The sequence below is a fragment of the Molossus molossus genome, unplaced genomic scaffold (assembly GCF_014108415.1).
Source record: "Molossus molossus isolate mMolMol1 unplaced genomic scaffold, mMolMol1.p scaffold_m16_p_13, whole genome shotgun sequence".
Classification (NCBI taxonomy): Eukaryota; Metazoa; Chordata; class Mammalia; order Chiroptera; family Molossidae; genus Molossus; species Molossus molossus.
The window spans coordinates 52,626,148-52,638,437 of NW_023425348.1; the positions used below are offsets into that span (position 1 = coordinate 52,626,148).

General features: G+C 40.5%; 1 protein-coding gene across 3 annotated transcripts in view; it reads right to left on the bottom strand.

Moving 5' to 3' along the window:
• DENND5A (DENN domain containing 5A) overlaps window positions 1-12,290 on the bottom strand; it is a 111,250-nt gene that overhangs the window by 28,821 nt on the left and 70,139 nt on the right. For all 3 annotated transcript variants that reach the window (XM_036258062.1, XM_036258061.1, XM_036258063.1), the window contains exons 6-11: window positions 11,351-11,668; window positions 9,254-9,469; window positions 8,341-8,575; window positions 6,084-6,234; window positions 5,070-5,163; window positions 2,065-2,196 (exon numbers count right to left, since the gene is read on the bottom strand). In XM_036258062.1, the coding sequence (XP_036113955.1) occupies window positions 2,065-2,196; window positions 5,070-5,163; window positions 6,084-6,234; window positions 8,341-8,575; window positions 9,254-9,469; window positions 11,351-11,668 (1,146 nt within the window). The remainder of the gene's footprint in view (window positions 1-2,064; window positions 2,197-5,069; window positions 5,164-6,083; window positions 6,235-8,340; window positions 8,576-9,253; window positions 9,470-11,350; window positions 11,669-12,290) is intronic.

Below are 12,290 nucleotides of genomic sequence, written 5' to 3' on the forward strand. Positions count from 1 at the left end.
TATATCTATCTCTCAATTTTATTTTTGTTTTGTATGGTCTTTATATATTTTTTTAATTTATTTATTTTTGTTACAGATGTTTCTCCTTTTTCCCCCACTGATTCCCCCCTCCTCCTCCCTCCCTGCCTTGTCCCCAGCTTTGTTGTCCATGTCCATTGTTCATGCATACATGCATATAAGTTCTGTGGTTTATCTCTCCCCTACCATCCCCTCCTCTTCTGGGGATTGTCAGTCTGTACCCCACTTCCACGTCTCTGGGACTACCCCATTCCTCAGACTGTTATGTTCATTATATTCCACAAATAAGTGAGATCATATGATACTTGTCTTTCTCTGTTTGGCTTGTTTCACTTAGGATAATACTTTCCAGGTCCCTCCATGTCGTCTCAAAGGATAAGAGATCTTTCTGTCTTACAGCTGCATAGTACTCCATTGTGCATATGTACCACAGCTTTTTTATCCATTCGTCTACTGATGGACATTTCCGCTGTTTCCAGATCTTAGCTATTATAAATAGTGCTGCTACAAACGTGGGGGTACATATATTCTTTCTGATAGGCGTTTCAGGCTTCTTGGGGTATATTCCTAGAAGTGGGATCACTGGGTCAAATGGCAGTTCAATTTTTAATTTTTTGAGGTAACACCATATTGTTTTCCATAGTGGCTACACCAGTCTGCATTCCCACTAGCAGTGTACTGACCTCGAATAGCCAGAGCAATCTTGAAAAAGAAGAACAAAGTTAAAGGGATCACATTAACAGATTTCAGGTTATACTACAAAGCCACTGTAATCAAAACAGCCTGGTACTGGCAAAAGAACAGGCAGATAGATCAATAGAACAGAATAGAGAACCCAGAAATGGACCCAAGGCAATATGCTCAATTAATATTTGACAAAGGTGCCAAGAGCATACAGTGGAGTAAAGAGAGCTTCTGTAAGAAATGGTGTTGGGAAAATTGGACAACTACATGCAAAAAATTAAACTAGACCATCAACTTACACCATACACAAGAATAAATTCAAAATGGTTAAAAGACTTAAATGTGATTCATGAATCCATAAAAATCCTAGAAGAAACTAGGCAACAAAATTTCAGATATCATATGTAGCAGAATTTTCACTGATACATCACCTAAGGCAACAGAAACAAAGGAGAAAATGAACACATGGGACTACATCAAACTAAAAAGCTTCTGCACAGCAAAAGACACAATCATCAAAATAGAAAGGCAACCCACTGTATGGGAGAGCATAATTGCCAATGATATATCAGGTAAGGGGTTATTTTCCAATATATAGAGAGTGCTCATACAACTCAACAAAAGGAAGACAAAGAACCCAATTAAAAAATGGGCAGAGGAACTAAATAGACACCTCTCTAAACAGGACATACAAATGGCTAAGAGACATATGAAGAAATGCTCAACATCACTAATCATCAGAGAGATGAAAATTAAAACAATGAGGCCCTGGCTGGTTTGGCTCAGCTGTTAGAGCGCTGGCCTGCAGTCGAGAGAGATCTGGGTTTAGTTTCTGCTAAGGGCATGTACCTCAGTTGCAGTATGTCCCCGGCCCTGGTTGTGTCATGCAGGTGGCAACCACTCAATGTGTACCTTTCACGTCGATGTTTCTCTCTCTCTCTCTGTCTCTCCCTCTATCTCCCTCCGCTCTGTCTGAACAAAAAATAAAAAAATGTCCTTGGGTGAGGATAAAAAAATGAAAATAAAAATAAAACAACAATGAGGTATCACCTCACACCTGTCAGAATGGCCACCATCAACAAATCATCAAACAAGTGTTGGTGAGGGTGTGGAGGAAAGGGGACTCTAGTATCTCGCAATTTTAAAGAATACATATTACGTTTATATCAAGCAAAGTACTTAATTAATGGTTTATTTTATGTAAAAGAAATATGCCTAATTCCAAGTTAACAAGATCATAAAATCAATACTATCCCATTATATTAACAATATTTTTAAAATCAGGAAGGAACAGTCAGAGCCAAGCCTTGGTCTTATCTTGGCTGCTAAGGGAAATAGCACACCGAGGCGTCCACAACTCACCTTGTTGCGGCATTCCTTCAGCAGGCCCTCTACAAACTTCCAGTTGGTTTGGGCAATCACTGATGGGGAGAGGTTGGACAGCTTGGGCTGGCGGATGGTGCTGCCCATATTCCTGGCTTCCTGGATGTACTTCTACAGCAAACAGAAAAGTCAAAGACTCTGTCCATGCACACAAACTATAGGTGAGCAGTACTGATGGGTGCCTGAACAGGGCACTATCACCCAGCGGTTTCTTACTGCCTTTTTCCTAGGCTCAGATAAAATTGGGGCAGAAAATTTTAAATGCAGCTCTGTAGTCCTGGCCAGGTAGCTCAGTTGGTTAGAGAACCTTCCCAATACACCAAGGTTGCAGGTTCAGTCCTGGGGCAGGGCATATACACAAGAATCAACCAAAGAATGCATAAATAAGTGGAACAATAAATCAATGTTTCTCTCTAAAATCAATCTACAATTTTTTTTAAAAAAAGAATGAAACTCTGTATAAAAGGGAAAAACTGGAAAAAATATGATGAATTATGTTTTCTCTGATGTAAGACACTCTATAAGTACTGTAATTACCTTTGCTTTAATGATATCAAAGGTATTAAAAAAAACAACAAAACATAGCTGCAGCATGTATAAGCTCAGTGTGCAAACCCACCCAAATCTCAGAGTACTATTGAAAAAATCGTTTTACCCACTAAGCTGAGAGGAATTTAACTCCTCTGCCCATATCAAAAGTATCTACCTCTGTTATCATAAAGTATAATCACCTTGCTCAAAACAACAACTACATTTTCTGCTTTTCTACAATGTGCTAGTGATTCTCCACATTCTGTTTAACACAGACTGCATATAAATGCAGTGAACTGCACACTGACATCCTCTCAGTATTCCAGGTTCACCAACATTTTTACCCTCGACTTCCTTCTTCCACATATTTGTCCCAGCAGTACATTTCTATCTGGACCCTTATCTGCCCCTACTACCAACCCCAAAGGTTAGGCTGTTACCTGCCTAACCTGCTAGCTATAAAGCTACTTCTCATACCACCTTCCTCCATTCTACCCACAGTCTCCATTACACAACATTCACCAAGCTTTTGATCCTGCATTTCTTCTACTTCAAATGCTCTTCTTTGTCTCTAACAATCCTATCAACCTCCAAGGCTTAAACATATTTTGACTCCACCAAAAAGTTTTGTTTGATGATTACCCCAGGTAGAACTGATATCTGCTTTCTCTAATCAGTGATCAAATACTGACTTGCCTCTCATATGGCTCTTAAACAAGATTCTCTACTAAAGTTATTTGTGTACCTGACTTTGCTCCCTTAATAAACTGGTATTCCCTAAGGACAAGGCTACTTCCTTGTCATCTTTATATTTCAAAGTATTTACTACAGTGATTTTGACCAAGATAACGTGCTCAAAAAACACTGCTGAAAGAACTAATGTGGAGGTGAGGTAGAAGAACCAGGGGAGACTGTGAAAATAACACCAACACCCAACACCCCTTACAGCACCTTCACGAAAAAACTCTAAGCACAACTTTATCCTATAAGTCAGCAGTTAAAAATTTATAACCATATTTTGCAATTTTAATTGATTCCTTTAAAATATAGCAAAGGCAGCCCTGGCCTGTTTTGCTCAGTGGTTAGAGTGTCGACCCATAGACCAAAGAGTCGCAGGTTCAATTCTGGTCAAGGGCACGTATCTTGGTTGCAGTTTGTCCCCAGCCCTGATCAGGGTCGTGTGGGAGGCAACCAATCGATGTGTCTGTCTCATATTGATGTCTCTCTGTCTCTCTCTGTCTCTCTCTCTCTCTCACCCCATCCTACTCTATCTGAAGATAAATGAGAAAAATCCTCGGGTGAGGATTAAATAAATAAATAAATAAATAAATAAATAAATTAGAGCAAAGGCAAAAATATGTTATTTTCCCATTCACTGAGGTGCTACACATACAAAAACAATATAGTTTATTGGGTTTTATATGTATACAATGTAATGTGCAGGGTATTTTCTCAAAGAGAAGGTCCTGAAATAGGTTTCTGAAAGTTAAATTCCTATTTTCATTTCTCTTCAACTGAGTAAGGCAGGATCTCCAACCTGAGGTTTATACTAGAAGTTTTACTGGGAACAAGTTATAGTAGAGCTGAGAAATTCAGCTTATAAGCAATGAGGACTCAGGAGGTCAATGCAAGAATCCTCAATCCCCAGGCACCTGTTAACATTCCTCTCCTTTGCTCCTCTAGGGGAAAAAAAAGTCAAGATTATCTGTTTTAAGTTAAAATACACAAAAAAATAGGAAAAAAGTTCCCCCCTCCCCAGATTCAGATATTGACAGCATTAACACAAATTCAGCTTTTCTTCCTTCTAATTCTAACAGAATGACTTCTTTACTACCATACCACACACAAAAGAAGTCTCACAAATTTTAAAAGGATTTCTCCCAAGTTTCAGACTCTTACCTTCTGAGGTTCCTGTCACACTCCCCAGGGAGTATGATGCATGAGGGAGTACTGAAAGGACAGTGCAAGGCTCTCTTCTAAGCACTGCCATCATTCTGAGCGGGGCTGCCAAAGGGCCTGGCTCATGGAGAGAACCTACATTGTTAGTGGCTAGCTATCATGAGCAAAACACTACATATCCTGAATTTGTCCTAACTTAGGCTCAGTATCAGGTATCAGGAACTAACTCTATTATTAACCCTTCTTTATGAAGAAAGGTGTCTGAATGTGGAGTAGAGGTGACCTCAACAGTCTGCGCAGATAATCTCCACTTTGACTCCATCCCTGTAAGTAACTTCCCTACAATAAATCCTGTTATAATCAATAGAGTTGCCTGCTTCGTTTTTTGGTCTCAAATTACCTTCTTGGTTTGGTGGTCACCATACCTCCACTCCACATTCAGACGAGGTCATTCCTAGGACACTTGAATCAGACCAGAGTCCAAGGAAACAGAAAAGAGGAGGAGAGTGTAGCATGATAATAGGCCCATTACTTGTCATTCTAAGGTGGCTTACCTCTCTCTGGTCATTGTCTAAACGCAGGTGTTCTGTATGCTGTTTCTGCCGATCTTTCCGCCTCCACTGGGCAGGGGCATTCCTTTTTGTCCACCTGAAAGAATCAGAGCAGGCAATTAATAATATCCCATTAAGAAAGTAAGGTCAACTGACAGGAGAAAACTTAAATGTCTAGGGACCAATGCTGGGCATAGAAAACCACCCAGGAGTCGCCAGAGATAGCTCAGAGACTTTGGGGAAGAGTAGCTTCAAGATCAGTGACTGGGCAAGAAAGATAACTTCCCAGGGAACACAGACATATCTCTCTTCAAACCGCTATAAAAGTTAACATGCAGATCCAAAACTATACTCAGCTCTGTCTGGGTTTTGTTATACTCATTTCCAAAAGTAACTAAAGAACAGCAATCCTGCTAAATTATCTACTGCCAGTTCATACTCCATTTCAACCACGATTTATTGAAGATAAAATGCTAGCCAGATGTTATATGGGATTCAGTCATAAGATAATTTCAACCATCTGTAGCCTGGCTTTTTGCAGGTCCTGGGCTTGTGGAGCTATCCCAATTTTCACAGTGGAGACAGAAGCTGATGATACTCTTGTCACTTGTTTGCTTGTTCAAAACGGTGAAAAACCGCCCTGGCCGGTTTGGTTCAGCGGTTAGAGCATTGGCCTGTGGTCCAGAGAGACCGGGTTCGGTTTCCGCTAGGGGCATGTGCCTTGGTTGCGGTTTGTCCCCGGTCCTGGTTGGGTTGTGCGGGTGGTGGCCACTCAATGTGTCCCTTTCACATCAATGTTTCTCTCTCTCTCCCTCCCACTCTATCTGAACAAAAAATGGAGAAATGTCCTCAGTGAGGATAAAAAAAAAACAGCAGTGAAAAACCTGGATAGTTTTGGTCTCCTCCATACTTGCTTTAGAAAATTCAGGGGTCTTCTACCAGGTCAGGCCCAGAGACTGGATGGTTAGGGAGCTGTGATTAGGGAGCTGGATCAGGGAATCCCTGGAGTTGACTCACTTGTTGCTGGCTGGCCCGATGGAAAGCACATCAGACTGCAGCTTTGGGAAGAAGCCTGGCTCATACTTTCCTTGTCCAATCTTCATGTCAAGTAAATGGGGGTGAACTGCAGTATGATCTATTTTTGCCAGACGCAGCTCAATTGCTTTTTCTGGATCAGAAAAAAAAGGTCAAATATTTTTTTAAATATATCATATTCTGGGCCATATAATAAGTCTCAATAAATTTTAAATAATTTGAATCAGACAAAATACATTCTATGACCATAATAATCAACATTATCTTAAAACTAAATAACACACTTCTAAATAACCTATGCATCAAAAAAGAAATCAAACGGGTGTTTGGTGTTCAACAAATGCATTACAGATGGGTTAAGAATTGATTGCCTCAACCCATGGACAGATGGGCAATGCCTCAAATGACTACAGCCTTTCACTTTATAGCCTCTAGCTATCAGCAGACCCTTCCCTTTATTCCAGTGAGCCGTATACAAATATTGTCATTTTCAAGTAAGTATACTACAACATAAAATTGATGGTCTGGGAGACGTTTCTCTAAACCTACAGTCTTGTAAAAATCTCCATCAAGCTTCCCAAGACCAAAGCCTAGGTAGGGTTCAGGACTCTGAAGGCTGATGTGTTCCAGGAGGTATGGGTGACTATGTCAGAGGGTCCACTTGCATGGGCAACATGTCCTCAAGTCTTAACCAAGAGGACCGTCATCTTAATGGAAGACATGGATCAAGAGCTGAAAGGTAAAGACAGAAGGCTAGAGAGTCAGTCAATGAAGGCAGTCCATATTGTCACCAGTTGTATCTTCAAAACCTAGAAAAATGTTCCCTGGCTGGTGTGGCTCAGTTGATTGGAGCATTGTCCCATACACCAAAAGGTCTCAGGTTCAACTCCAGGTCAGGGTACATGCCTAAGTTTCGGGTTTGATCCCTGGCCCCAGTTGGGGTGCGTGTAGAAAGCAACCAATCAATGTTACACTCTCTCTCTCTAAGAATCAATGAACATGTCCTCAGGTGAGAATTATACATAAATAACTAAATAACTAAATAAATAAAGCTATATTTTTTAAAAACCTAGAAAAATGCTTGACATGTTTATTTATTCAGTAACTATACATTTGTTGAACATTTACCATATGTTAAGTATGTAGTAGGTATTTATAATATTTGATAAATGAATAAACAATATATACACAACAGCTACAAGGACACTGAACATCCCACAAGGAAGTGAACATACTACTTAATCTGATACCATAAACTAAGACTATTCTCTAGCTTCAACTAGATAGGGCTTCTGTGAACAAAGAGGCCTTTCAATCACGCATGTAGCAAACCACTTTTAACATCTGTATGTGCTAAGTACAATGCTAGAAGTCAGGGGTAAGAAAATAAGTAAACACAGTCTCTGCTCTTAAATCGTTCCCTGTTAATGACAGCTCAAGGAACAGTGACTATAGAGGGGAGGTAAGAACAAAGCACCACAGCAGCAGAGAGAGAATCCACCAACTCAGCCTGAGGGCATTAGAGAAGGTGGCACAGAGGAAACAAACTAGGTAAGTTTTTGTGGCAAACACTATCAACTGCTTACTCATAACTCATTTTGCTCCTTCTTTCTTGCTAATAGAACCCCAATATTGTTCAGGGTAACATTACATCCAATTCACTACTCATTTCCACAGCCTCCCTTGCACTTAAGTATGGTCACATAACATGGTTCTGGCCTATGAGACAACAGAAGTTGTTAGGAATTTCTAGGAAAGCTTTTGCTCTCTGATACAAGAAGGAAAATATAGTCCTGGCCAGTTTGCTAAGTGGTTAGAGTGATAAAAAGCCTCTTGTAAACATGAGGCAACCAGCATGAAGATAAAAGTCAATATATTAAGGATAGCTGAGTAAAAAGACAGAACCTCAATTCCTGATTATACTGTTGAGCAGCTAAATCAACACCAGCAACCACCAATTCTACATTTCTTGCTAATCTGAGAAAAATAATCCCCACATCTGTTGAACCCACTGCTAGTTAGATTCTCTATTACCTACAGCAGGACTCATTCCTAATTGATACAGTGTTAAAGGATGAAAATAAATTAACCAGGCAAGAAAAAAAAGGAAAGAGCATTTCAGGCTATGGGAACAACTTATGCAAAAGCAGAAACAGGGAAAGAAGCTGGCATGTTTAGGAACAGGGACACATTAGTGACACAAACCAAGAAGCAAAGAATAGCAACAAGGAGGCCTCACCTGCTTCATCCACAGTGGTACACTTCTGGTACATGGATGTGCGGAGAGTAGGCGTCCGAACATTCAACAGCCTGATCTTGTCTACTCGAGAATCAAATACCCGGAGCACAGGATCTTTATCATCATCATCATGACACATAATTTTATTGTCAATGAAAGAAGCAAACATCTGGGTCTCCAGGAACCTTGAGAGAAATGGCAGGTAGGGCTCAGGCTGATCTGATAGAAAAGATGCCTGGGGGAACAAGGAAACAGTTATCAACAGGGGATAAGAAAAAGGGAAAAGGATATGTCGGCCTTGACCAGCAAAGGCAACACACCCAAAGGATCCAAAAGGATAATTCTCTGAGGCTTCCTGATAGTAAGAACCAGCACTCCATTCTAAAGGAACAAGACCTTGCATTTTATCCCAAGGACCATGAACTTGTATCCTGCATTAATACAACTGGACTCTTGAACAACATAGGTCGTAACTGCACAGGTCCTCTTATACACATATAGGTTTCAATGAATATACAGTTGGCCCTCCATCCATATCCCCAGATTTTGCATCTGTAGATTCAACCAACCATAGATCAAAAACAGTATTTTTGATCTGCAGTTGGGAATCCATGGATGCAGCAGGCTGACAGTATGCACTGTTCTATGCCATTTTATATATGGGACTTGAGCATCTACAGATTTGGGTATCCACAGGAGTCCTGGAACCAAGACCCCACAGATACCAAGAGACAACTAAAGTTTTGGAGGAGTCAAAAGTTATACACGAATTTCTGAATGTGCGGGGGGTTTACACCCCTAACCCCCACATTGTTCAAGGGTCAGATGACCTTGTATGAAAGAAAAAGTCATTATCAGTTAAATCTTCATGCCTTACCCCGCCCCCCCCCCCCCCCCAGGAGTTTAAACTCACTTTATCAAAGTTTTGCATCTGCTCCCTGTTGGTAAACCAGGACTCCTTATCCTGGCTGGGCTGAATGACAAACACCTCATAATCTGCAAACATCTGAGTGAAACGATTTGCAAAAACTTCCCGGATCTGAATGTTTAGCTGGTAAATCCTGAGTTCTTCTTCATCACACTGAACTTTCAGATCCTTATTGCTGCTGGGGTCTTCACGCACTTCCAGCTGCAAAAAAAACATGACAGTTGAGAACACAAAAGTTTTTCCTTTTATCCCAAATAAATGCAACTCATCTGGTTTTCCCCCTGGTCATTTACTTTGCAACAAATGGAGAAAGAGAAAGAGAGAGAGAGAGGAGGGAGTGAGGGAGTGAGGGAGTGAGGGGGGAGGGAGGAAGAGAGGAAGAGAGGGAGAGAGGGAGAGGGAGAGAGAGAGAGAGAGAGAGAGAATGGGAAGGGAAAAAAAGAAAGGGATTCTGAAATGGAGAAGAGATAAATGAGATGTTCCACATATAGGAACCCAGTAACTCAATGAAAATGATTATTATGGGCAGAGAGAGATTCAGCAATAAAGAAAAAGGTTCAACTTATCTCAAGAGTCCAGGGAAGGAGGGAATGTGGAAGTCAATAAGAAAATGATAATGCACCCTGACCAGTGTGGCTCAGCTGGGTGAACATCATTCCATGCAGCAAAAGGTAGCCAGTTCTACTCTCAGTCAAGGCACAAACCCGGTTTTCGGGTTCAATTCCCTGTAGGGGGCATGCAGAAGGCAGCCAATGGATATTTCTCTCTCTCAAATAAAAAAAAATATTTTTTTAAAAAGAAAAAAATTACAACACAAAGCAACATGGTTAGACTCTAGCTCTACCTACATCTCTTTGATTTTCTCTCACATAACACTTTCCTCATCTTTCTCCCTAAGAATTTTTCCTTACTGTGTCTTTTTTAACCTTTTTACTATCTCTCAGTACTTCTCTGCTCCTCTATAACTGGTCATTTAAAAATTTTTTTTACAATTACAGTTTATTTTCAATATTATTTTATATTAATTTCAGGTGTATAGGATAGTGGTTAGACAATCATGTCCTCTACAAAGTATTCCCAAAGTACTTCCCTGATATTTCCAGTATCCAATTGACCATGATTTTTTAAAATACCCTCTCTACTAACTAAATAAAGAAAGAAAATGAAATGTTTCACACTTCACTAAAAAATAGCCCAACAAGCCCTGGCCGGTGTGGCTCAGTTGATTGGAGCATTATCCTGTGTACCAAAAGGTCACAGGTTTGATTCCCAGTCAGGGCACATACTTAAGTTGCCCATTCAATATCCAGTCAGGACACATAAGAGAGGCAACCAATCAATTATCTCTCTCCCATCAATGTTTCTTTCTCTCTCTTCATCTTTCTTTCTCTCCCTCCCTCTCTAAAAAAAAATAAAATAAAATAGCCCGGCAAAATTATTACACTGACCCATTTTGTTTATATGTAATTTACAAAAATAATTTAACAGTGAGAATGGAGAAGGGTGAAGATATGGGTAAAAAACTGCAGAAAGCTGATAGTCTCATCAAAATCAAGAAAGGGAAAGCTAAGTACATCCCTGGAAAGACCACAGGACTAATATTCAAGGTGATCAGGGTCTAGCCTCAGCTCAGCCACTTACTAGGCCATTCAATATAAAGCATATTGAATGCTTCAATATGCTTTTGGCATATTCAGGTTCTCTAAGTCTTGGTTCCTTGAGCTATTAAAAAGATTTTAAAATACCTGCTGTGTATGCTGTAGGTTGCTGTGAAACTTACAGGGCAATGGATCTGAAAGGTCTGAACACAATGATTACCAATATCATCCTTCCGAGTAACTCTGCTGTAGTGTTCACACAGAATGAGAGCAGGCTCTCCTTGATGCCCAAGTGAGAGACTATCCAGATTTAATCCCAGATTTATATTCAAGTAGCATTTACTAGGATAATATTTGCCAGAGCTGAATCCAGTTTCCCATAGAAGAGCATTCCTGAACTGAGTGCTTTCTCATCCCACAATTTCACCAGGACAGTAACCTAGCACAGACCAAATCTGTCACAGATTCATACACAGCATCTTACCTTTTCCAGGCTCACCCCAGTCCTCTTGACCAAGGCTTGCAGCCGGGCGATAGTTTCATTCTCCTTGAGGAGCTCATAGGAATGTAAAGGGGAGCCTGCAATGTTCCCATTCCTCTTGTCAGACACAAGCTCAGAGGCCCGGAGCCTCTTCAGCTTGGAAGCACTCTCACTGCAGTGAAGGTTCCCTTCAGGGGGGATGCCAAATGCCATGAGAATCTCAGAGACTTCCTGAACAAATTCCAATTTGTTGGGAAACTGAGGCAAGTCCTCCGGCAGCTCAATGAAGTGGTTGTCAATGTCCACAAAGCAGAGGTTAGCCTGGCAGTCAAAACAAGAAGTGTGAACAGAGCATTAAGGAGTAAGTTTTAAAAAGCATAATGAACAAGATAGGAAAGAGAAAACATCTGAAATTGGCACATAGGAAGCCTGGTATAAAGAACATGGGGCTTTCCCTGGCTGGTGTGGCTCAGTTTGGTTGGAGCATCATCACGTACACCAAAAGGTGGCAGGTTCGATTCCCAGTCAGGGCACATACCTAGGTTTTGGGTTTGATCCTCAGTGAGGGCACATATAAGAGCAACCAACTGACGTTTGATCAACGTTTCTTTCTCTCTCTATCTCTCCCCCACCACCACCCCTTCTCTCTCTAAAATCAGTAAAACATATCCTAGGGTGAGGATTTTAAAAAAAGAAAAAGGTGGAGCTCAGGAAGAAAACAGACCTGAGTTACAAGTTTCCCCTGCCACTTTTCTAGTTGTATGACCTTGAGAAAGTTACTTAACCTCTCTGGATTCTGTTTCCTCAGCTGTAAAGTGGAAATAAAAAGATAAAATCAGAGTGCTAAGGATTATTATGCTAAACATAAATGTTTAGCATCTAGCACAAAAGTCTCACACATACTAAATACTCATAAAAGGTTTGTTGAATTCATGAATTCTTA